At 34.5% G+C, this 27,655-nt stretch overlaps 1 protein-coding gene and 1 long non-coding RNA gene across 7 annotated transcripts in view; one reads left to right on the top strand and one right to left on the bottom strand.

Moving 5' to 3' along the window:
- The window catches only part of BCLAF1 (BCL2 associated transcription factor 1), a 29,003-nt gene extending 10,927 nt beyond the window's left edge, over nt 1-18,076 (bottom strand). For 2 of the 6 annotated variants that reach the window (XR_005656360.1, XM_039879001.1), the window contains exons 1-8: nt 17,931-18,075; nt 11,859-11,965; nt 10,016-10,129; nt 8,190-9,098; nt 6,341-7,006; nt 6,026-6,195; nt 3,593-3,698; nt 2,434-2,518 (exon numbers count right to left, since the gene is read on the bottom strand). Coding sequence is in view for 5 of the 6 variants with exons in the window: in XM_039879001.1 (XP_039734935.1) it covers nt 2,434-2,518; nt 3,593-3,698; nt 6,026-6,195; nt 6,341-7,006; nt 8,190-9,098; nt 10,016-10,119 (2,040 nt within the window). In the remaining variant the exon portion in view is untranslated. Of the gene's footprint in view, nt 1-2,433; nt 2,519-3,592; nt 3,699-6,025; nt 6,196-6,340; nt 7,007-8,189; nt 9,099-10,015; nt 10,130-11,858; nt 11,966-17,413; nt 17,549-17,930 lie in introns of those variants that run through there. The other 4 variants (XM_039879002.1, XM_039879000.1, XM_039878998.1 and 1 more) reach the window with 4 other exon arrangements.
- A 122-nt stretch (nt 18,077-18,198) lies between these two features.
- Nucleotides 18,199-27,071, top strand: LOC120615785 (uncharacterized). Its single transcript, XR_005656361.1, has 2 exons — nt 18,199-21,389; nt 26,380-27,071. It is a non-coding gene; the product is annotated as an uncharacterized LOC120615785 (long non-coding RNA).
- The last annotated feature ends 584 nt before the right edge of the window (nt 27,072-27,655 follow it).

The following is a 27,655-nucleotide window of genomic DNA, read 5'->3' as shown; positions in this document are numbered from 1 at the left end:
CACGCACACACACACACAATTTTATGCCAGTTTCTAGACTGACATTTTAGTATCAGAAAAAAATGGATCATAACAAACTATTTCCATACTTAAGGTTTTGTTTAAAAATATACTCGTTTTTACTAAAGATTTATGTAAACATTTAAGTGCAGTGAGACTGATGAAGTTATTAAAAGCTAATTATCCTGAAAATGTCCTAAGTTGTTGTTCGAAGCAATCCATAAAAAATTTTGGATTTAATCAGTAAAATGATAAAATTATTTTTCCACTCAGTAAGCCTCATTATCATCCCTTATCCTTCCAAATAGTATTTAAAAAAAATAGTTTAACAATGACAGATATTATAATCTATAGCTGTAGTATAGCCATCTGCCTATAAAGTTAAGGGATCCTAAAGTAATGGTTCTCATTTCTTAAGCCTCATTATCATCAAGCTCTTTCCAAATAAATTGACCAACCCAATAAAAACCACTTAAAGAATTCTGTAATTTTCATAACATGCAAGTGGAATATGATTAATGAAACCAATTGAAGTTGAACAAGGATAGAAACAAAGCCAGAAACATTATTTCCAATTCTGTACTCAGTATCTTGGGCCATATACTGCCCTTTCTCAATTCAGGTTTTGCAACGGACATTAGTTTAACTGGGTCACAATTCACCTCCTTCTTGTTCCATTGCTTTTTCAAATACTATATAATTTAGGAAGATGGAAAGAGGAATCTAGGAATGAAGAAAAATTACACATCAGTAAGATGCTAATAATGTGGACATCCTTGCTAGTATTCAACAATTAAGAAGTACTTACTCTGGGAAGTCTAGCTATAATATTCAAAAGCATTCATACACCTGAAAGTATACATACATCTCCAAATAATGGCAACTACTCACCTATTTGTTCTCAGGGTAACAAAGAAAATCTAATCAAGAGCAAAAAACCTTCCTATTCACCTTGTATTACCAAGCCCACAAGTAAAAAGCTAATATAAGTGAAAACAGTTTATAAACTCCTATATATACACACACACAGACACACACACTACTCATTAACACACGTTAATTATTCATTCAGATAAGATAAAGGATAAAAAGCAATGTCATATCTTTTGTCCATCCATCAGTAATCACTATTTTTTCTCCTCCAGATCATAAGCTGGTCTACGTAATGAGAAAAGCAAAATACTCAGTGTCAGAGCACAAGGACAGCCTAAGTTGTTGGCAAAACAAAACCAACACTGAATCCAAAGTATTGAAAGTAAAAGCCAAAATAGTATTCACTTCTCAGAATCTACTTTTCCAAGATCAATAAGCCCCATGTGAAAGAACCATTTTCTTTCGAAGCTCTAAATTCTACATCTAATAATGCCCGCTAAAAAAACTATATATATACTAAAACTATTAATAAAAGTTTCTTAATAGCCCCATCATTCAACAACTCAGCAAAATAGATGCATTTTCATTTTTCTGATTGGAAAACCAACATCCAAAAAGCTAAATGTTTCCCAAATATCAGAGATAGTATTTGGTGACGGCCAGAACTGGGAACAAAGCAATACTTCGAAGTTATCTAACCTTTTCATTACAATGGTTGCTTTCTTTCTACCTTTGCTTACACTTCTACTAGACTTATGGCCTGTCACCTGACTGGCCTACCTAGAAAATGTAAATTTTGAATTATCAGAGTATATCAGTCCCTCTAATAACTGAATTCCATTCCCACAGAGCTCTCCCAACAAAGCCAGTCATTCACAGGTCCCTCTCTAAAGTTTAAAAACATTCGTCCCCAAAATGTACAAATACTGTAACAGTGACATAGTTTTTGTTCCAAATGTTCATTTGTAAATCAGTTCTTAGAATGCTTATTTCTTAGTCCAGATCAAAAATGCCCAGTAGCATGGGGATTACTTATTGTTCTGTGAGGAAGCCAGAGGTATTAATGTAGGCACACAAATCAAGGAATATTAATTCTGGTTCATTCATTTCAACTCAAAACTTTATAGAAACCCTAATGTAATCTGAATCATTGTTTTATAATTGTTCTCTGTCTACCTACTGATTCTTTACCCTTTTCTTAGAACTAATTTCTTCCTTTCATTAGCACTTTTAAAAAGTACTCTTGGTTTGGAGAGTATCTGATATCTTGCTCTCCAGCACATGTCTTCAGTTTGACACAAATAAACCCTTCTAAAAATTCTCAAAAAACAAAACAAAACAAAAACACTACTCTTGGTTTAACTTAGATACATGGTAGACTGTCAGCTTAATTTCTTCTAGGAAGGAACACTATGTACACTACCATAAGTATATATAGTGTATTTACAAGTTAAAAATACAAGATATCTGTAAACATTTTGCCTAGACAAACCATGCTTTGTACAGTATTATTAACTAAGCTAAACTTAACATAAAAAAAATTGTCCATTCAAAACGTACCTTTTGATTTTCTTCTTTAAAAACCCTCTCTTCCCCTGCTAAACGGGTATGCTTCCTCAGGGCACTTGGCGAGATGTCAATTCTCCTTAATGTAAAAAAAAAGACTATTTGTAGTCGCATTTACTTAATGATTCCAAAAAATCCTCAGAGTTGTCCATTTTTGTAATAGAAATGCTAGACAGTTATTTCTCCCCCAATCAACTAATTTAGCATAGTAAGATTACTAATCTAATTACTAATAGGCAACTAAAAATTAATTTCCATTAAAAATGAAATGAAAGTCTTTGACCAAATTTTACATATAAATGAAGCCTGACCTTTTAAATCATCAAACTTATTTTAATCATTGGAAAAGGAAAAACCTGTTTTAAATTGAATATTATCATTTTAAGTGTCAATCATCATACAATACGTTAAGAGCCTCAATGAAAACACGAAGGGGATTACTTATTCCTAAGTGTCTCCAATATTTTTAAATATTCAGTAGATCTTCAGTTTTATTCTGTGCCTTTCCTTGCCATTTTAAGCTAGTGTCCGTTCCAACTTCCCAGTGCTTCTTCAGCAGTCACCACCAAAACCACACCTACTATGTAATAAGCATTTAGATAATTTATAACCAGTAATACGAAGTCACCACCCCCTGCAAAAATAGGCATTGTTGTCTTTATTTTGTAGATGAAGAAAAAAATTAAAGTTCAGAGATTAAATAACTTGTTCATCACAATGCAATGAAGTGACAGAGCCAGAATTTAAATATCCTTGTCTGACTTCAAGGTTCACGGACTTTTCATGAAGAACAGTTCTACCTCTCCCCATTTTTTTATTTTACAAACTTACTGGAAGTAAATTAAATTCAGAGGTTACTCTAGTCATCCCACCCCCTCCCAAAAAACAAACATAATAATTACTGAATTCCACACTGCAGAGAGAGAAGAGTATTTTTAATTTTAACAACCTGTTTAAACCAGATAAATTGAAAATTAAGAATAAATTACAAAATTTTTAAGACTGGAAATATATTTATGCAAGGTAGAAATCAAGAATAAAACCAAAATTTGTTTGTATCATGATAGCATACATAGTTCCAATATAGTCTTGTTTAAACAGCATCTTCCTATCAAAACAGCATTTTTATATGCCCATTCAATAGTGCACATACCTGTGTATCTCAGGGCTCTTTTGCCGGGCACTATGTTCTTCAGTAGCTTTCTGATACGAAGTGAACCTCTCGTTTAGGGTCACTGCAGCTGATTTGAAGTATTGCTCTGTTGATTTAGGAGAAATACTGCCCAATTAGTTTTCTTTACTTTAAGAGGGGTTTTCATTTGTGACAGAAGGGCATGTAGCAGGTGAAAAGAAAATAAAAATAATCAAAAAACCTAGCAGAAGAGAATTAAGTGTTACAAAGAGCTCCTATCCTGTCCCTTTTTAATTTCTTGTACCTCAACAGATAACTGATACAAAGTTCTTCACAGGTCCCTGTCAATACTACATATAATCCAACAATAAATAGATTAAATTTAGAGTCTCTAATTCCATTTCAAAGATGCGCTACTTCCTCAAAGAAAACAAAAACAGTAATATGTGAATATCCTTATACTTTGCCAATATAAACTAATAGTTACTTCAAGTAATCATTTGCAGAAAACAAATACTGAAATAGCTACACAGTTGGTTCTGGTAAACTAATAAAATTACTTTATCAAGTACTATACTGACAACAAAAACTGGAATTAAGGAAAAACTGAACTCTATTTCAATCGGAAAAATATTTTTTCAATTAACATTCACTAATTACTCCAAAAATCTGGCATCTTGGCAAACCGGACAGCACATTTGATATTACTGCCTTGTCTTTTTAACAATTTTAAAATTAGTAATATTGATACTGATTAATTTTTAAACCAGGTCAAGATATGCTGTAAATGTAAAATAGAAAAACCTATAAAGTCATTGAAATGTTACATTATGAAGCAAGCTATCTGCTTAACAGGTCAACATACATCTGTGTCAACTTACCGCCCAATATCCAGCACATGTCTCATAACCAATCATTAAAACTTGAAACGGCCACTACAAGGGTAGTGCCTCAATCATAATTCCATGAAACCCAGGAATTTGAGCTAGCAACTCAGTTTTTATGCCATTTTTGCCAGGAAGACAGAAGATTCAACTTTGCCTGTATCTTTCAACAGCTATTTTACTTTGAAACATGGATTTTGCCATTTCAAAACATACTCCAGGACCTAGTTACAATGAAAAAGAAAACATCACTGGGCATTTTCAGCTCTAAATTAAGTAAGAGCTGTTCAGATCGGTTGCACAATACCAATAATGAAACATAACTACAGTTCTTAAAAAAAAAAAAGAAAAAGAAAATGAAAAAGGAAAAATTTTATCAAAACCTGATCTCAAAAGTCAACAATAAATTTTTAAATGTGGAGACAGGTCAAAAAAAGATGAAAAAAGAGGTTAATGTTTCATATTTTATGTACCACAGTAATATGGTCATAAACTGGTTCACAGACCTAGGTAGAGCCAAATAACAAAACTTTTTTTGTTACCATGTTTAAATAATTATAGTCAAAAAGGAAATTCAGTAACTATTCACTGGTTTGAAGTATGGAGTGCATAAGAACTGCTAATGACATGTATCAGCTATTATGAGTTGTTCTCATGTCAAATGACAAACTTTTTTTTTTTTAAATGGCTTTTACAGACAAATAGCCATGGAGATTCCTGGGTAAGAACATATTTCATAGTAAGCTGCCTTTTTAAACACGCACACAAAAGAAACAAAAACAAAACTTAACCCAATTGCCCAAAAAGTCATACTCTAACCCTTTGAAAATAGTAACTTTGAAGTTAGAATCACATACTGATAAAAACTGAACACCATTACTTTAGTTGAAATGAATGCCCTTATCATCTTTAGGACCTAAAGAAATTTCATCATTATTCTCCTAACCAGGGGCTAGTCATGTAATCACTACTAATCTAATATACTTTAAATTCTTGAACTTCTTTTCCCTTTAAAAATTGTAATAATTTTTTCTGGTTTATTTATCATGTAGAAACGCTAAAGGTTGTAACACTGTAAATGTGTAAATTAAGTAACACAAAAATACAGGAAATTAGTACTCTTTTTCCACTGGCTTCAGGTTTCTTTAAAAGTTGAAAAGAAATTCTTAATACATAATACTTAGTAACGATACTGGCGCTTCACTTTATTAATCTATGCCAAGATCAATTATCATAAATCATACAAATGCATGCAATGAAAGACAAACTGTAAGCATTCTACATTTCAAATACAGCATAATGACACATTTCAAAAAGACTTAGCATTAAATAAATCTACATCATGTTTTACCATGATATATTTAACTCTAACATTTTAATTACTTTTTATTAACTATTTTCATTGCTAGCAAGACTCAATGCTAGCAAGACTCTTTCAAGAAACTCGTTTTTCCAAATTCTTAATGGTGTCTATGTATATTTGCTAGCACTGGGGTACATTACTTATTAAGCACAGTTGTTCATTTCCTTTAATTTGCAAGTGAAATTTAACTCACAATACTTAACATACCTTTAACATGATGAACCAAGGACACAATGTGTTGAATAAATGACTCTGAAGTGCTTTTGCTGGCCTGTGGCAACTTAATGTGGTCAAAGATGGACCGGAATTCTTGCTCTTTCTTGACAGAATGGACAAGTGTACTAGCAAGTAGCCTGTCTTTAGTCAAGGAAGCAGGTCTGGAACATATCGGTACAAACACATATAAACAAAATATACCATCGGTTTGAATATGAAAATGGGAAATATGTTCAGAAAACAAGACAATTGAATGGAATATTAACCAACCAATCACAGATTTACTGGGCATTAATGCGGAATTACCTGTTAGAATCATCAAGAGGAACGGGTGCCATTTTGAGTTTGACTTCAGGACGATGAGAATCACTGGCTATCATTTTGATCCTAAGTGGGCTCTCCTCTCTGAAGGTAGACTTTTCTCGTGCATCCAGATTCTTGTGTAGAGGGGGACTGTAATCAAAGAGGTCTTTGAGCTTTTCAGACTTTACCTGCTCAGGTGACTGAGTTTCTTTCTTTACTGTTATTCTCTCAGAATTTTTGTCGTCTTCCTTGTGCTTATCTTTTGTAGTGCTAGGCCTTTCCACTACGTATCCAGTCTCTTTAAGTTTATAATTCTTTTCTTCTCTAAATCCATCACTTTCTCTATTGCCTTTCAGTGAAACTTTGGACTTGTACTTGGGTCCTTCCTCCTCAGTATTCCGGTGAGATGTAGTGGCAAAATTTTTACCCTGATCTGCAAGGACTGATTTCCTGAACTGTCTATAATCCTCTGTCTCTTCTGTGTCATCCCCTTCTGAATCATTAAACTTTTGTTTTCCAGACTCTTTATCACTGAAGTAATCTAGAGCTTCCTGATCTTCCCATTCTCCCTCTGTCCTCCCTTTCTCTGATCCTTTCTCCTTTGGAGCCTCTTTATCCCTGGTATTACCCCTATCAAGCAGGAATACTCTAGACTCTTCATCTGTGAACCTGTGAATAAGCAAAGAAGAGATGTTAACTTCAGATTGCATTCATCTTGAGTAACTTGCATACTTAAATGTGTTGCTCAATACTACAGGACCAGTAAGTAATGAGGAAAAAAACCCTACTGAAGTGTTCAGCGTTCACTTTTAAAAAATATTAAAGGCATTCATACAGCACTTATGTTGTTTTTAAATAAATTTATTAGACTTTCTAAAGTTTTAAAAGTAAAGCATTCTCAAAAACTTGTTCTCTTTAGTCACAGCCCACAATTCTATACTAACAAATTTCCAGAGATTCTGTAACATACAATACAGCTTAAGTTTAACTTTTGAAGCTAAGAATCATTAGTAAACAATATACTTATCTTAGAATTCTCCTTATGATTATATGCAAACTTTCAGACTATTTCATCTACTTATCCAAGAGTTCACAAAAGTGGACTTTAACATAGTTGATAATATTAATATTCTATCTGAATCACAAAATAGTTCACATATACTTTTCTGCAGAAAATGATTTCTGGCAATATTAAGTAGAAACACTTTATCAGTTCAATAAGAAAATTAACTCGATTGTACAGAACTGTACCATAAATAGCGTGCTTGTTCTATTTCCTCACTTTTAAGTTGATCACACTACATTAGCAACCAGTTTTTAATTTTAGCAACACTTGAAGGTAGAATTTAAACAAAGTATTTGTTTAAAATGTCACTAGAGTCAGTAAAAAACATCATTCTCTCTTCTATGGTCAGGCTGATTTGTTAAATATTGGCAGCTGAACCATTTATAATACCACTCAAGTTAAGAACATGAAATAAAACTGCGTTATTTATGGAGGTCACATTAAAATGGTCACGAGAACAAAATAAGCTTTCAATGCCCTCCCTAACACAAAAATTAGCCATTAGCTATGTTGTATGCTACTAATGTCCCCTTACGTCCTTAACTCTGAACTGACCGAAAATGGATAAAAGAGGAACATAAATTAGTTTCTACTAAAACCCTTAATGTCCAAAGCTAACAAGATATTAGTAAAAACAATTTGAAATTAACTTTCAAAGAAGAAAAAGAGTAAAAATAGCTAAATACACATCGCCATGTAATTGTCTTATAAATCCAAACAATTCAGAGAACAAAAGTATTAACATTATCTAATTATTATTATCTAATTCTTTACTTTGGTTCTCACCTTTTTAAGAATTTTCCTGTCTTTGCAGTTTCCTGATCTCCACCATCAGGATAAAATGAAGAACGTCCCCTAGCCTCATCTCTTGGAGCATTCTGTGGTGTGATTGTCTTTGCAGGGCTTCTTCGTGAAGGGATGTGATGAATTGGACTATTCTGAGAAGGACTATATCGACTAGATCCATTTCCAACAGAACCAGACCCAGACCTTTCAGGACTATGCTGAATGGAATGTGAATGCTGAGAGGGGGTGTTTTTTGCAGAGTGGACTGTACTGAGCATAGGGGCATCAGAGCAAGATGAACTCTGACTCGGTGGTGTAGCAATCGGTGAAGGACTATGGGGTGATCTGGGACTATTATCATAGGCTGAAAGGCCAGGCCAAATATCACCAGATGTAGCTGACTTATTAAACTCATCAATAGATTCAGACGGGTCATGTTCAAATGTATCTTTTGGTTCCTCCTGTGATTTATTTTTCAAAGGACTCTCTTCTTGGGGTTCCCCTTCCGATTTTTTGGCTTGTTTTTCCTGAGACCCTCGTCTTTTAGAGACAGGAGATTTGCTATATGGGGATGAAGAACGAGAAGAGGATGACCGTGGAGACCTAGAGGATCTATATGACCGGCGAGATCTGCTTCGGGATCTTTGAGAAGAAACGGATCTTCTTTTTGGACTCCTGGAACGTGAACGACCTCGTCTAGGACTCCTAGAGTGTCTTCTATTCCAGACAGGTCTATAGCCACCTCGATGATATCTACCTCCTCCACCTTGATAATACCCTCTACCCCTTCCTCTGTACCCATAAGGTCGTCTCATTCCTCTATTATTTCTGTAATCTCGCCGATAATCTCTAGAATAAATACGATCTCTACTACGAGATCTTGAATACGTCCTGGAACGAGACCTAGAACTAAAAATGAAATAAATATCAATGCAATAAAAATAAACTATTCCATCTTACCATTCTAAATTACTTCTGGTTGAACATAACATGTAAATCAATTATCAAAGTTGACAATATACATTTAAAAAAAACTTTCATGTATACCAAAGTAAAGTTTACTGTTTTCAATGAAGAAAGCCTCATTTCTAAGGTAAATATTGAGAGAATAAATTAAAGGCCTTAAGAATTAAGGCACAGAAAACAAAACAAAACAAACATATCCAACAGGACATACTAACAAATTATAGTACATTTATGAAAGCACTTTAAGTGATAGTGTAAAAGAATTTTCAATGGCACAGAATACTCATCTGTGAAATATCATTGGCCAAATGCATACATAATACAGTTAGGCCTGGAAAAATAATGCAGAAGAAAAATCATAAACTAGTATTAATTCTTAATGAGATTACGGTCACTTCTACTTTCTATGCTAAGTATGTATTACTATTTGAAAAAAAAACAAAACAAAACAGTTAATCATTTTTAACAGAAGAAAAAACTTATGGAGACCTTACAGTCAAATAATAAGAAATTAAGAAATAATATATGAAGATTGCATACTGCCAAATAACTCTTACCTTATCCAATTCATCTCAACATTATAAATATGAGAAATCTACCATGTGTACAGGTTAGTAAGAATTTGAGCTCTAGAGTCAAACTAGCTTGATTCTAATCTAAGCTCTGCCATTTATTTAGCTTACAACTTGAACAAGTCTCAACTTCTCCAACTCTAAAATATGAAAACAATAGATCCATTTGACAAGGTTCTTCAAGAATATGTTAATGAATTTAGCACTGTGTTTTATATAGGAAGCACTCCATAAATACTAGTTGATATGATTATCATTAATAAAATAATTAAAAGCAAAATAATTCACCTGTATCTCTTCTTTCTAGAGTGTGACCTTGATCTTGATCGAGAACTAGACTGTGATCTAGACTTCGATCTTGAAGAATGTGATCTAGAATTGGAGCGACCCATTTCTTTTTTCCTAATCAAATGAAAGAGCAAAAAACGTTAAAATCACAATACAATTTAAAAAATTTCACATTATTAATTTATTTTCATACAAATTGAATTTTCCAAGACATAAGTTTCTCAAAGGATGTTACTCATCACCATTCTTTACGAAAGAGTACTAAGTCGGTCAATTATTCCTAACTAAAACTGTATTTTCACCTGTATGAAACACACTGCATATATTAAAGACACGACAAGATCTCTACAGAATGCCCTACCTATCTATGTGTCTCAATCCAAAAAAGCAGCAGCTGCAGAAGCCAGAAAGAACAATATCAGACTGCAGCAGTATGTTAGATGTTATTCCATGCCCAATACAAATGCCTACCTTTCCTGTGAAAAAAATAAATAATATCAGAGTATTACAGATAAGGAATAAAGAAAATACACATGGCATAAGACTAAAGAAAAATAAACCTACCATACTGTCATCTTGTACAAATGCTTTATGGCCATGAAATAGGACTAAATTGACCACTCCACAGATACAATACTGCCTGGAATGGTGGACAGTCTCCTAGTAGAATAAAAGTCACTAACAACGGGAGTCAAGGCTCTGCTCTCAATAGTCCCGACTGCAGAATAAAAATGGACTTAAGTGACAATGCCTAATCCACCCTGTAGCTTTCTGAGAAGAAGATAAAAAAAAAAGGATAAAAGATAAACTGGAGAGATTTCTGCAAGAAAGAGATATTGGAACTACGAGAAAAAGAATTGGGCACCAGCATTCTAACTTTTCTAAACACTACTTAGTATCTAAGGTAATAATTAGACCTCGTTGAGTACAGAAATCACTAACAGTACTAATTCATTTATAAAATCTACTCTTCACAAAAAATTTACATATATACATATATATAAATCTAAGTTTATTTCTGCTATGGTTATTTACAAATTTCCACTTATTACTCAAAATTAGTAATGGTTTCTATAAAAATGATTCACTAAACTTCTAATAGCCTGAAACTGCCATATATTTAAACCTCTTCTACAACCAAATATTTTTGAAGGTACTTAATTTTACCTACTTTGACTCTGCTTAGTATTATGAAATAGTCTTTAAAAGTACTAAGATGAGATGAATTATAGAAGAGGTAATGAAAATGTCTGCTTACTTTCTCACAAAAAATATAAATGACATTCTAGTGGTTTCAGATAAACATTTATTTCAAAATAAAATAACTATCCTCAAATAGATAAATATCGGCTTTGTCTTTTCTCACTCTTAATTTCAAGTAAGAACTACATAAAGACAGCATGTTCTTCAGAGTTGTTGTAGTGAAGACTACAACACAAGTAATACACTTACTACAAGGTTCAGCACATAATAAGCAATCTTTAATTACCTTAACACCAATGTAAGGGGGGAAGAGGGAAGTTATGGAACTCCTCTTGTAAGCATAAGAAAAGATAAGTCAAGCAAACAGTATTACTGTCTTGTTTTATTTTAAATCACTTTGTGTGTCGTGTCTTTAAATAGATGTGTTTATAGAAGTGGAAGCAGACACAACATAGAAGCAAGAGAATAAAGTCTGTTTCCTAAAACTTTTAAAATCTTACTTCATACAAGCCACCAAAACAAAAACAAAAAAAGCTTCAGACTACATCACTTTAAATCATTTAGTCTGAATCATGAGTTTAGTAGTCACATTTTCTCAAATAAGCCAACAATGAAAACTAGAAAAATGAATGTTATTTACCTGGGGTTTTATGTGCGATTAAGCAGTCAAGTGAAGTCTTTTTTCAGATAACGTAAAATTCTTTCTGGAGAGAATGTTCTGAGATATTAAACTCTAAATTCAAATTCCTGGCAAAAATAAAAAATAAGTTTGATTTATAATAAATTAAAATTCTCACTGTTTACAATGTCTCACACTCAGCACTGCAATAAACTCTTAATAAAAGCACTAATGATTTCAGGAAAGGGGAAACTGATTAAGAAATAAACTTTTAACCATAAAAGCTTAAAGAACTTAACTGTTTTGTTTTAAAGTTAATGCAATTCAGAATGCAACAGTGCATCATGAAACTGAGAGCACCTTTACTTTTTAATTTAAATATTTGAATTCTAATTTTAGCAACATGAGCTTTACAAAACATAAGCTATGCTGTCATCCTCTCAGCAAATTCCAAAGTGGCTAACAATGCCATCTAGGTATATTAAAACATGTCATGTATCGCTAGTTAGTATTCGTAATACTATAATTTATAACCCATCTAAAATATGAAGTTATTTTAATGCTTTGCTATTATTATCTATTGGCCACTTCCTTCCACGCTATTGATTCATCTGAAACTGATTTTTTACAATTCGTACAACAGCTATCACAGTAACTCTAAGCTTTGTGCCTAAAAGCATTTTTGATATATGTACAGTAGACATTTCAATAAAAGTCAGTAAATTAAATATCTATTGGAAGCCAATACGCTTAATTTACTATTATTCAAATAAATTTAAATTTTGCACAAAATATTAAGCAATTATCAATACTGAAAAGGTTGGCCTTGTGAATAATATTCAGTGATTATCGATTATGTGCAAAGGGTAGTCAAAAAACACTAAGAAAGCAAATACTAAAGACTACAAAATTGATACATGCCTACACTCGAGGAATTCATAAACTAGCCTAAATGAAAAAAAATACACATTAATATGAAAATCTGTGAATCTTACCAAGTAAGCGATCCAATTAAATAATGCAATTAAAACTAGAAATACAAAGTAGAATAAATTACAAGATCAAACTGGTAAATCAAGAACAATGTCCCCTAAATATCAACAGCCCTGCTGCCAGGGAGATTAAGAGAATTGCGGTTCAATCTAGAAAAAGAGGAATAGGAACCTAGTAATTAAGTTAAATATACTAAAATAAAAAGTAGCAAAAACAAAGGCCATGGATCAGAAACAAAGGATTTCTAAAGTGCATGCATGTTTATGGTTTTAAAAATATCAAATCCCACAGGCGCACAAAGAAAAACTTATCTTCTAAACTGATTGTATTATTAAGGAACTTTACTCTGACCTAGAAGTCCAATACTACCAACACACTGCTGGAAGTGATACAAGGTTCATTTTAACTAACACTTCCCCTAAACAAGTCTAAAAGGCTAATTTTAATTTCTATATATCCAGATAAGAACCAACTGCCAAATCTCTCTTTACTACAAGTCATGATTTTTTGAAGTTCCAATAAAATAAACACTAGAAATAGCAATGTGAAAGGGACTGTAGGCTGTTAAGATTAGTAGATATTCTTGTTCACAATCTATAAATGTATTCAGTATCCATACTAAGAACTCAATGATCATATGTAAAATGATGCACAATATATTTAACATTTGTACACACTTAATATGAAATGTAAGTATTTAACATTTTATATTAATATCTAATATAGTCAGCACAAAGATTATAATCAACTCAGCTAATATTTTAAATGAAAGTCTACATACAAAGCACTGTGCTAGTTATTATGGAGACATGACTATCTATGTAAGAGATCCCTGCCCTCCATAAACCAACTAGTGAAGAAATAAATCATATCGAACTAAATATCTAAATACCAACCATGTGCCAAGAACTGTGCTATATGACTTTATATAAAATCACCTTATTTAATCCTCATAATTTCACAAGCTACATAAAAATCCCACCTTTCAAATGACAACAAAGCGAAGCTTTCAGAATTCTTTTGAATTTACAAGGTACCTATTACATGCCAGGCACTATTACTCTAGTGCTAGAAATAGAGAATTTTAAGTGAGACATTAAATTCGAGGGAGCCGAAGAGAGAAAACAAAAAAACACAAAAGGATGTGTTAAGAACAGGTAGAAAGTAGGACTACTAAAGTGGGTCCTTTGCCCCTCTTGAGGTAACATTTAAACTAAAGACAAGATCCATGGAAAGAATAGCATTCTAGGTAAAGGACACAAATTTTGCAAATTTAAGACAGAAAGACCAATAAGAAAGTTAAGGCACTATGCTCAAGAAGAGGGTATGAGATCAGGTAGAAGACACAGGAATAAACCAGATCAAATAGCACCTATTAAGTAGGCCAGAGTAAGGAGTCTAGATTTTATTCTAACTGTAAAGGGAAGGTACTGGAAGATTTAATGAGGGAGGTCACACCATCTAATCTACATTTCTAAATGGCTGCTGTGTAGAGCACAGACAGTATGGAGAGAACAGAGAGACAAATTAGAAGGCCGAAGTTCAATATAATGGTTTGCCTAGATAAGGTTATGGAAATAAAGATGGGAAATAAAAAAGCAAATCCAGAATCTGGTTTGGAAGTACAGTCAACAGTACTTGCTCATAGGTTTTTGGTGGTATGGTGCACAATGTGTGAGAAAAAAAAGAAAAATCAATGATGCCCCTAAATTTTAAGTTTTGGACTCAAGCATCCAGGATAAGTGCAAGTTCAGGGGACAAAACAAGATATTTGTTTTCCCATTTTAGTCTGCCCTTGGTCAGAGTATAAATGGTTAATCCAGAATTTAATCTTCTCCTGATCCCAACTCTTGTGCTTTCTCCAATACCCTAAGAGGTGCCTAATGTTACCATAACCCACATACAGAATTCAAAATACCAAATCAATTCTCCCTTTATTAGAACCAAGATCACTTACTAAAAGACTAAAAAGAGATGTAAGAGATAAGGAATAAATTGCTTTACCCATCTTTATCCGATTGATTCACCAACCAATGAGGAGCACAGAATAAATCAGCCTTTATTTACTTTTTAAAATAAAGTTCTTATACATTTTTTTAAAAATCTATATTTTATGGACTAATACATAATGATCATGTAGAACACAAGCAATTAAGAGAGAGAAGACAACTGGGCTTAAGTAAATTCTAAAGATGAAGGCCCCCAAAATGGATTCTTTAAGGTACCCTATCAAGCATACTTGAGCCAAGTCTTCTCATTTTAGAAGATTCTAACAGATTCAGATTTTTGCAAACAAATTAATTGCTATTCACACCTTTAAAAATCCTGAAAATAAAATCTCATGACTATTACTCTAATAGACTAGGTTTCAAACCTTGCCTTGACCATTACTAACTAGCTGCCCAACACTGGACAAGTTACCTTAATTTCTTTCGGTTTCAATTTCCACAAGTATAAAATAAGGCTAATAATGGTACTTACTCATAAGGTTAAGTGAACTGAATTAATAATGTAAATAGCTTAATGTTGGCATATGGTATGTACGCACTCAAACATTAGCCATCATTACTGATAAAGCTGGTTTGTGACAGTCTTTCCTGCAGGTTATTAACTTTGCTTCAAATAACACTTGTTTTAAGGTTCCTCGAATACTTTTGATATAGCATTTATCACAATTATCGTCTTTCAAAAAATGCTTAATAACTGAAATTTTGCTTTAAAACTCTTGCTTAAAAAAGCAAATAACTAAATAAAATTAGTAAGTGCTGATAATTATTAAATCTAGATAACATGAGAGTTCACTATTCTATCAAACTTAAAATATTCCATAATTGAAAGCTTTTTAAAAGATAAGTTAGTCACAAATTTTTAGTTCTTCGTCCAGCTTGCTACCCTGCTTAAAAAAAAAAAAAAAAGGCACAGAACAGAAAAAGAATACCTGATTCTAGACTAGGCTGTGCCACTCCCTAATTCATGTGGCCATAAACAAGTGTTTTACCTTTTTGGCCTCCACCCAGTAAATGGAGAAATACTGGATTAAGTATAATTAAAGTGTTTGAAAATTCCAAAATATTACATAAATGTAGGCTAAAATTATCATTACCTTAATGTCTATAGATTGGATTTTATTTTGTTTTGAGTCCGGGTATTGTCAAATAAAATATTAAATGCTTAAGACACTCAGGTAATACTGATGACCATTGTTTTAGAAGCTGGATGTGAAAAATGAACAAATTCATAACCTAAACATTTAACACTACCCAGAGACACATTCAACTTTATTTTATTCCCGTATCTACTTCTTTATTAATAAGTCATTGCAAATTAAACAGCAGAATTCAGAATGTCCAATTAATAATTTTGAATATTTCCGGAAACTCCAATCCGAAGCTCTAGGTAGAAATGAAAAGACTCCATATCTACAAGTCTACTCATCATACAGCTAGCTGCCCACATAAGTCAGTCAATAAATTCAACTAGAATTGAGCGTACTGATAAATTACTATATGTCTGTCTCCAAGTCCTAAAATACTTATTAGTCTTCCAAATCAAGAATCAGCTCTAGCTAAATCTCCTGTGCCACCATTTTAATTATCTGAATTAAGAGGAATTTCAGTTTACCACAACGTAACAGTGAACACATGCTATCCTTAAAACAAGATGCTACAAGCCATCAGTAGACTTTACGTTGTTCACTGTGAGTTATTTTATACACACAATCCTTCCCATCAAATTATTTATCCTGAATTGGCTAGGATCGCATAAAAACGCAAATAAACTTGCAGCTGTTTTTCCTATGTAATGATTCTTTATTGTCTAAACAGTAGCCCAACCATTCCAGCTAGAGTTCAATTGGAATGAGAACTCACTAGGAATATGAAATGTTTTGCTTTTTAATTCTAAAAAAATTTAAAAGGCGATACAACAAAATATGTCTGAAGTACTTAATCTCCTTACATCAAATTTGGTCATATTTGCCAACTTTGGTCTTAATTTTTTCAATTCTAAAACGCTTTTTCAAAAGTTTGATGTATAAAAATAGTTGTCAGTACTGCTACTTGATTTTGATTAGATAAATCTTTAAGTAAATAAAGCCAACTTATGGATTTAAAACGAGGTCAAAGTTCGTAACCTCAACTTACCACTCCCACCCACCAACTACCAATCATGGCTGCAACATTTCAGACACGACATAAAGCGCTGGATCACTTGCTGAAAAGGACGTGGATTCGGCTGTACTACTGGAGAACTGCCTTTCGGCCCGGGAGTAGAGGGACCACTATTTGATCTACCAGCTAAGGCCCGCTTCCTATGCCAAGAAACGGTAACTAGGCACCGACTCCTACAGTCAATAGTGCACATTCCTCCAAAATACAGTGGGTTGCCAAGGGGACCCGAAAAGATTAACCATGGAGAAAATTTTCCTGCAACACCAAGGGCCCGAAGCGGATGAGGGGTTCAGTTACGAGGGACAACAGAATGGATCCTACCACTGAGAATAACAAACAGGAGGTGTAAACCGACAGGAAGCGTGAAGCCAGGGAAAAGGAGTTTAAAGACGACGCGAAAAGGGGTCAACCTACCTTGAGCACTTTGCTACAGGTCATAGTTATATTATCAAAGCCCCAAAGACGGGGAAGAAAGGTGGCGACGCCAGCCAATGAGAGACGAACCCAAGTTGCACCTCTCGCGGCCTCGGGAGCCGTAGGCGGGGAACGGAGAAAGGGAGAAGCGCGCGTGCGCAACTGAGAGCACCCAGTCGGGCGCGCGCAGGGGTCTGGACTGAGAAAATGGGGGAAGGGTTGAAGACGGAGATATGCGCACGCGCACGGAAAGGCCTCGAGGTCTCCGGGTCTCGAGCCAGGTTCGTAGCCGCGCGCGCGCGCGCGTACCGTTCTGGCTGCTCACCCCACCCCACCCCCACCTTTTCGGCTCGTAGTGCCTCGAAAATGAGAAGCTGACGGAAAAGCGCATAAATAACACGACTCCTGAGTTCTCCTGTCGCCGACAACCCGCCACCAACCACAAAAGACTCAACAATATTCATTCGTCCTTAATATTCACTATCCTTAAGCGACAGGAATGCAGCGCAAGGCCTACCTGACACGCCGAAGCACGGTTCCCGGGACTTATGTTCGTTGTAACTACACAGCGGCCATTTCCCGACTCAAGAACGAGAGGAAAACCATAGAGGTATCTTCGACGCGCTAGCTCGTTTCCGTCACTTCCGACTTGGGGCGTGGCCTCTGGTGCCGCTAAATGTCTGGGCAAGCCCCGCCCACCCTTCCGCCCTAAACCGGCTCCCTGGCCGCTGTTAAGATGTTGCCTGAGGCTTTCTGGGAAGTCGCGTGGCTGGTCTCGCGCGAAAATCTGGCAGCTCCGCCCTCGGGTCCTTAGCGGCCTTTTCGGCCAGGATGGGGTAAGAGTGGGTGGGGAGTTTTGGTAGACTGTGAGGGATTTGCTGGGGGCTCTGCATGGCTTTGAGTTGACCCTATGAACCTATCTGTTGCCTGGAATTTTTACTTATCTGGTCCATTCTTTCTGTGGAGCCGACTCAAACCAAACCAGAAACAAAAAGACAGTCTCACACCGAGGAAAAGACTGGGAGAAAAGAGACGTCTCTTTACGCCAGGAAGCCCCGAGTTTCTTCTTGGACGCGTAACTGGAAACTAGGAAGTGTCGCTTTCGCTTTGGTATAAAATGTGCCAAACGCACTTCGATAGTAGAAAAATGGCCACGATCTAAGCACCTTTTCTGAGTGGCGTTGGACCATTTGTGCTACCCTAACGGAGCTCAGCCGCAGTACTCCCAAGCGACTCAGGCTGTCTTCGCGGTTTCCGTAGGATGCTTCTTTTTACTCGCGACGTTGTTGAAGCTTGACCGCTTAGGCACCTTGGAACACGCATATGCATAAAAATTTAGCTGAGTACAGTCATTTGTGCAGGCCGAAAAACATACCACCATAGCTTGGTATGCCAAAAATATAAGATAAATGGGCAAGCAACGTTCGAATTGGATAGATTTTCAAATAAGAGCCATTGCACATTTTCTATTACTACTCTGAGCTGCACTTTTTTCCGTAAGGCCTATAACTTTGAGGTTTAGGCACGTAAACTACCTGAAGGGATTTCAAAGTTGTAATTAGCAACCAGTCTTTTGTCAGTTAAATTCAGTATCTGGCCCTAGTTGTGAATTTAACACTCTTTAGGGCACTCGCCCTTCACAATTCAACAGCTCACCTGGAAAAATAACCTCATTTTCATAGGATGAATTCTAGGTTTTCTCTTATTTTACAGGCCGCCTCACCCAACCACCACCACCAGAATGTGGAAGCAGTAATCTTTAGCCTTTGTGGTGCGTTAAGTCCCAGACGTTTAGTAGGTGCTCAGTAAATATTTGTTGAACTGATGAGCTATATTAAAAGAAAAAACATCCTTGATGGGTCAATACAACTCTACTATTCTGCATGTATTTGGAGGGCAGGGGTATCCCTTAGGGTTAACAGCCCTTATCCATGTTTTCAAAATACACCAAAATCTGACTGGAGTGTTTTGCAGCCTAGGACAGTATCTTAAGCCTTTCTCTGCAGTTCTGCAAATGAATTGAAAATAAAGTACCCTTTCTGAGGCAGTATAACTGTGTTTTTAAATAACCTGAGGTAGTAACAATGAAGGAGACACATTGGAACAAATCTTTGAATAAATGAAAGAGCCTTCTAGACTTTTCCTGAACTAGGTCCATTCGATATATGCTACTTGATTTAACACAACCTCTGAAATTGGAGTTTCTTGACTAAATCATGTTTTATTCACATTCAATGACCTATAACTTAAAATTAGTTTACTAATTTATTAAATGTAAAATATTTCAGTATTCCATTTGTATGCATTTATCTTAAGGTCATTTGTTTATATTTCTTCTTGGGATAATTTTCGATTTTGTTAACTGAGCTCGTGATTTTTCCTCTATGCTCTTTTCGACATTATTTGTATTTTCAACAGGAAACAAAAGTTCTGTTAAAAAGAATGGAGATGTAATGGTGGAATTTTAGTTGCAAAAGTAAAATAGGACTAAAACAAATATAATGATATCCCAAAAGTGGTGAAATAATACATTCTGGAGAGAAAAGAGGCAATAACCCTTGCTCTCCAGATTTTGGGGGGGTGTTAAAATTTCATCGCTTATTTTGAACTGAAAATTAAGCCTCAGAGAAGGAGTCACCATTGATACTGACATGCCCTAATATTGGTTTTTCTCAAAATGTGATATATCTATCTCACAAGAATAACCTGGGTTGCTTATTTTAAAAGTAAATCAGTACACACACTTACTCTCGCTCGCATTTACTGAAGCAGAATCTGTGAAGGTAGGCATACACATTCAAGTCTGAGAGCCACTGACTTATCGAGTACCTATAGTATTCCAGATATTGTGGGACTACAAAGTGGAACATCTTCACTGCTTCTCTCTTGGAACTCAAAATCTAGCAAAGATAAGGTGTAACTCCCATAACAAAGGGAACAAAAAGATAACTTCCTAGGATCGAGTGCCAATGGTGAAAGAGAGAAGGCCTAGCTTTTAAAAAACTAGTGGGATTTCACCACTTCTTCATTCATTCATTCAAAAGATATACATGAAGTATGTGCAGTGTACAGATACTAAGCCAGGTGCTTGGGATGGAGTAGTGAGAAAGGCTAACTAAAACTGACACTGCTTTCAAGGAGGGTGTCACTTAGGGAGACAAAACACACATAACTAGACATAATACAAAGTCCGATAGTAATAAAGCGAAAGAACAAAAGCGGGAGGCTAACTCTAGAGAGGATGCATCATAAGGAAAAGTTCTTGTGAGGGGGACGACCTAAAAGATAAGGAGAAAATAGGACAAATATTCCAGGTGGAAAGATTGACCTGTGCAAAATCCCTGGAGCAGAAAAGATCTTGCGTTTCTCAAACAGAATAGTAGTGAGCGTTGTCAATGAATTTTGACTAAGAACTATAGGGTAAACAAGAGCTTTATTTGGGGGTCATTTTAGGAATTGCAAATCCGGGAGACACAGATTTGGGTAGAAATCCCCATGCATTCTGATAGGAAAAGAAAGGGATAGGTTTATAAAGAAAGGAAATGTTGGAGGGAGGAGTAGGGGCTTCCAAGGGGATTACATAAATTTTTTTGAAAGAGCTGTGATTTTTACTGGCAAGCTGACTTACACTATGCTACACATAATTGCTAGGTGAAAAATTTATTTTTAATAGAGTTCGGTGATGCAGAGCTAGTTCTAAGAACTATAAGAGGATGTAGCCATTCGGTTTAGCCCAATTCAAAAGTTCAGTTTCACATGGAGGGGACTGCATTGGTTGAGCTTCCTGAAAGGCCTCCTGGCTTCATTTTAAATTGCTCTCAAAAATACCAATTCCATTTTGCTGATTTTCTTTCACATTTTCCCCTTTGTTCAAGATATTTCCTTAGAAAGCATCGATGATCAACCATTAGGAGGTATCATTGGTCTGTCATGAAAAGCTACATTGATGCCTCATCACCAGGAAGGCTCATTCTGGGTATGTAATGTCTCAAGTAAGGAGGAGCAGTTTCCTGACTATAGAGTAGGTGAGCTTATGGCTATATTTGGGCAACGACGAGCCCTGTCGGAAGCAGAGCTAAGTCACATAGTCCTCAGATCCAAAGTTTTTTGTAGATATGATCTCAATCAGATTTATTCATTGTAACATCACTAGGCATTGGGCTACCATTACTCTAGTAGTGGCTGTTGTTAGTCATTGTTTGATGCACCTGGTAAGACACCTAATTAAGGTAGTATAATTACAAAAACCAATCCCAACTTACAGATTAATGTTCTGCCTATTCAAGGATTTTGATTTTTTGTTTCAGAACTTCAAACTGTTGTATCACTTTATCTGATTTGTTGACATAGAAACAACATTCCTTTCCCAATAGGGTACAAGTACCATCTTGCTGGATGACTAACACATCTAGAACCCTATGATTTTGTAGTACTACCTCAGACTATCAGTCATTTCTTGTTCTTCAAGAGCAGTTATAGTAGCATTCAATATTTGTACTATAAGACTAGAAAGATTTTTGATAGACTTAAAATTCATCTACTCCACACCAAGGAAAGAAAGCTCTAGTGAAGGCATGCCCAAAGCCTCGTTTATCTATTGTGAGGTTTGGGGTGGAGAGACGACTAAAAAGATCATGCCCAAAATCCCAATTCAGTTTTGTTTATTTTGGTCAGCATTCATAGACAAAACAGCCTAAAAAGGGAATAACGGCAGAGGAAGGACAGTCTCTGGCGACATTAGGTACTAACATAACAATACCACATCTGCCTTGCCATGGGGTTGACAAGGTGGTATATATTTGGGTCCTATATAAGAAGAATTACCTCGCACCTTCAGGTGAGAGCATATAATTAGGCCCTTCAATCTAGCCTTTGAGGATAATCTTAAGTCCTATTTCTGAGGTAGGGACTTCATGTCCTCCAAATGTTGGATGATCGAAATAGTCATCAACACAGAAGACATTAAAGTCGTCATGTGATTTATCATAAGATTAAAATCTGAGTTTCTGTATACTGGAGTCAAGATTAAAAGATTAGTATGGGTTTAATTGTTACAAATTTTTGATCTGGAATTCCCTAAGAGATAGATTTTACTGGTTTTCCACCAAATACTTCATACTTTTTAGTATTGGGGAGCAAAAGGACATCTGATTCCCAGGATTGAGTGGCATTAGTTTCTGAATTTCCCCACAATAGAGAGACATTGTAAGAAGTAACACTGTAGTTGCTTTAAGGTCCATTGAGGTATGAACTCATAGTCATCTGAATCATACAAAAGTATAGTTACACATTGTTAAAAAGACAAACCCAAGATTCCACTCGAATAGTTTATATGTTCAAAACAGAGTCGAGTTATCAGTAAGATCCTAGATTGTGTATTCCCTCGTGAGATAATGGGACCTTTTGAATGGATCTAGCTATAAGAAGGTCATGTGTTTTATCAACAGTTTTTGAGTTTTGAGAATAAAGAAGGATTTTAAATCTAGCATTATGTCTAGGTAGGTTTTGTAAGCTTTCAGTGCTTAGGGGCGAAGTCACTAATTCTGGTTCATCATGGGTATGGTTAGCTCAAGTTCGTATCCAGAAGATGCATATGTGCAGTTTTGTCTGCAAGAAACACTAAGTAAATGCATTAACTATACCTAGTTACACTGAGCTTGGTAAGAATACTGAAACATACAAACACCTCAGACATCTACCAGCTACTTCAGATCACATCCATCTACTTCTCATGTTACAACTTTCCGTCTCATTTCACATTACCTTTTACCACTGTGCAATAACTCACAAACTCACAACCCTCCTGACACCCACTTCCACAAGTAAATTTCAGGTATTTTTGAGATAAAATACTATATTTATTGTAGCATTTATGTATTTCTTAACCACTTAATGGGTGTAAATTTCTGCTATCATTTTTGTTAGGTTATTTTTTCCCCAGTGGCTAACTAATGAAGTTTTTAAGTATTATATCCCAACCCTAATTTTTCCATGAGCTCTGTGGTTTTTATTATGCAGTTTTGCATAGTACAATGATACTTATGAACACATTATAGTAGAACTGACAATAACATTCAATATACAGTCCCAATTTTAACAATAAGGAAATCGAAACGTGAAGAGTCAGAGTATCTTGCCAAAAGTCACGTGGCTGTTACAGAAGGAACTGAGATTTTATCAAAGATCCATCTGGCTCTAAAAATACTACTTTCTTTCCACAGTGGCATGTACCCACATGAACACTTAAAATAGAGGTAATATTAGATCCACCTGAGCTCAAGTGTTGTTCCTGTTATATGCAACTTGGTTAATAGTTCCCATGTGTCATATTCTAGGTATATATTCTAGCATGTGTACATATATTATATATATTTATATATGTGAATAGGTCTCTATTTCCCACAGACAAAGACACATGTCCAAGTAGTGATTAAATAATCTTGCTAGATGAATTATGCACAATATAATTCTACTTTGCATACTTTAAGTATTAATGTTTTCTTTTATTTCAAATTTTCTTTTTCATTTATGTGATTAAGGCATAAGCAAAATTCTATCCATCTTTGAAAATAGCTTGTCTTTAAAGTATAAGTTATATGATCTTACACAGGGTCATAATAGTTTTACCTTGAATGTTACTTTGGCTGTCCTACAAGCATTAGTAAAGACCCAATAGTTTGACTCTCCGTCCTGTAGCCATTCATAAAGAAAACGGCATTAGAATTTTTTCTTACAACAAACTAGTGAAAAATTATATAATGAAAATATACATGCTCAATCATTCTGTAACAGATTTCAATGCAGCACAAAATTTTTTCTTTTTCTCATGAAAAGGACAAGGCTTTCTCTTAACTACTATATCTTATTTCTAATGATTTTAAGTCTCATGTTCAGCATATATTTACTTGCCACAGAAACAAAATGTTATACTTCGTTCTATAAAAGAATTGTTTATAACATATTTCACCAAATCTAAAAAGCCAGCTGTAAAATGCTCTATTATTTAGAACCAATAAGGAAAAAAATCTTGTTTTGTAACTGATGAACTATTATTAGTGTTCATCAATTACTAGATACATCTCAGTTTCAGAATCATTAAAAATGAGCATCTTTTAAAAATAATGAAATATGTATGGTATTTGATTCTATCATAAAGTTAGTTTGATTTTTAGTGTTCATATAACTACAGCAATTGTAGACAGAGCATTCTCATAACAAATTTATCATGAGTTTACTTCTATTTAATATTTATTTGATTTAGAACAAATTTTTCATGCAAGTTACAATATAAAGAACCTTTTAATTAATTTGTAATTCTTTAACAAATGCTACTTAAAGAGGAAAATGAGTGAAAGAAGTGAGCCAAGGAGAAACTTCATGAACTGTAGAAACAAAAGCACCTCCTAAAACAGAGTAACCAGAAAGTTATCTAACTCATTCTGTAGCTTAGAAATGTTTAAGAAGTAAACAACAATAAATTTAAAAAGCTACAAAATTAAGAAAACTGATCTTATTAAAATGTAAAAGAGACTCCTGAGCCAAAGATACAACGAGGGGGAATTACTTTAAAATATTTGAATAAATAATGCTAATGGTTAGCTTTCATTTGCTTCTCTCGGAAAGTGAAAAGAGGTCAATTTAAATAGGAAATAGAATTCTTCGCATTAAAATTGGGGGATGGGTGCGTGGAAATGGAGGTAAATGGAAATGATATCTATCAAATATCTACTATGTACCACACATTGTGACTAATTTTATTCAATATTCACCAGTAATCCTCAGTGAAATGTAATTATCATCTTCGTTTTATTGATGAGGAAACATTTTTTCAGGATTAAAAAATTTACCCACAGCTAATAAATTGAAGAGACAGGGTTTTAACTCAAAGTTTAATCAAAACTTATGTTCTTTCTACTACTTTTGGTTGAGAATTTGCAACATTAGAGTGGAAGATTATAAACTTATAAACACTTTTGGGGGGTATTTTGTGAATAATTACAAGCAGTCTAAATGGACGTCTTTCAAATTACTAGGCAAGTTTAACCTCTTGAAAACTACAGCCAATTGTACCTATGTTTGAGTAGTTTAGGAGAAAAATGAGTTGAACCCAAAAGGCCTGAATTTTTCCCTTGTTGTGAAGATCACATGCTCCCTTATTGTTTTGCTTGAAAATTGCCTGCCTCTGAAGGTTAGGTCAGTATTTGTGCATTGTTAGATAGGGGCTTTCATTGTGTTTGTTTTACCCCTAGTTCTCTTCAATATCCAAAACCCCGATGTAAAACACTGGAGCAGTAGTGTGAGCTTGGCTCTTAAAAGGCAAAGGTTTCATGGCTGCTCAGCTACTAGCTTTTCAGGAAAACAATCACGAAACTTCAGAGCAAAAGTAATATATATAGGCTTGGTCCCAGCGAAAATTGCAATGAAATAAAATACAATAATGACAAAGCTTCTTTGAAAACTCTATGAAAATGAGGTTGTCTCTTTTATTTTTTCTGTTAGTTAATCCAAGTAAGGATTGCTTTTTAAAAAATCTTAATAGAAAGTCTCATTTAAAAAATTATATGTATATTTGTATAGAATTAGATAAGAAGAATAAAACTCAAAATGATACTGTATTTTTATTTGGATGGCCACATTATAGTTAATTTTTTAAACATTTTTTCTTTGCTTTTCTGTATTTTCTAAAATTTTTACAGTAAGCATGACTTTTATAATAAAAAAAAAAACCTTTAAAAAATTTAGGCCATTTAATTTTATTTGAATTGTATAAGATGATGAGCAGCAAAGATGTTTGTTGCATATGGTTGTTATAAATCAGGTGTCAAAACTCTAATTTAACGAAGAAGAATAAAATATCCATTACTAAATCATATTCTTGATAAATCTAATTCCAAAGTACTGTTAGAGGGATATTTGCTCGCAGACAGAACCTTTGAGTTTGTTTTTATTTTTCTTCTTTTTTCCAGGTGTGCCCTCCAGCCCTCTTTGTTTCATGAATCTTTTCTTAAGCAGTGCAGGGGAGTACTGTAATTCAGTGAAGAAACAGTATCTGTTAAAGTATTTGCTTCCATTTAGAAAGAACCTATCTAGTGAATTCCAACCACCCATGATAGATATGCCTAAAAATGGCTTGACCCTTTGTAAAACAATTATTTTCAAAATTCATTTTGTTATTTTGAGATCTGGCTAGTTAGGTTAAAAGTTATCACCACCATTTTTTAAAATTCAGTTTTAGAAAGGATTGTCAAATCATAGACCAAACCATTTTTCTAGTGTTTGTGCCATTATTTCTTTTTATGTCCATAACAAAAAAGAACAAGAAGAAGAAGCTTACTCTTGTACTGTAACTAGGTTAATATCTGCTAACACAAACCCATTCAGTAGCTTGGCCTAGACATGTTCATTTTCTATCACACATTCCAAGGAGATAGTTCTGGCAATGGCACATGAGATGATCCTTTGCCCTGACCACAGGATGCTCACTGTTTGAAAACAAATTCATTAAAATTCTTAAACATCATTCAGGAGCAAGAGCCATACACATGTTTATCATTAATGGTCATTTACAATTTATTCATAGGGATCCAGCTGGCAACCATCTGGTGCATAAAACCAAAAATTGAAGGGAAAAAAAATAAAAGTTGCTATAAAAATATAATTTAGTCTCCATATTCTTTGATACATATTAAGTTCAGTTAATTAGCTGTTAGTGGAATAAGATGGATGCTCTACAGTAGCAGGTACATATATATGGAATTTAACATAAAGGTAAGTTGAAATTTTATTCAAAGTGTATGTTGAAGGACAAAATGATGAAAGTAGTAACTAAACAGTAATTAACTGGCAAATGTACCAAGTATTATAGGCTAGGCTGCAATAACAAATTCGACTCTAAACTGTATAATGGCTCAGAAGCTTTTCTCTGTTAACAATTTAAGGTAACTGTATTATTAGGTTGGTAAATATGTCCTCAAGCAGTGATTCGGGGCCTTGTGCTATCTCGTGGATACCCTATCTCATAGGACCCAAGGATAGGATTCCACCAACCCCCAGAAAACCCATGGATAGAATTCAGGGCTGTCACTATATTTGTATAGAAAAAATTACATCACTGTTAACTTTGAACAAAATTGTATCATTTAATGTTAATTATGAATATAGGCAGAAATCATAAAAGTATTAACAGTAACTGGTGACTTTGTAGCAAATAGAAATCACAGATTTTTATCATAGCTATAGTTG

The sequence above is a fragment of the Pteropus medius genome, unplaced genomic scaffold (assembly GCF_902729225.1).
Source record: "Pteropus medius unplaced genomic scaffold, Ma_sr-lr_union100, whole genome shotgun sequence".
NCBI lineage: Eukaryota > Metazoa > Chordata > Mammalia > Chiroptera > Pteropodidae > Pteropus > Pteropus medius.
The sequence above is the reverse complement of the archived record's forward strand: the minus strand, read 5'-3'. Positions and strand labels throughout refer to the sequence as shown.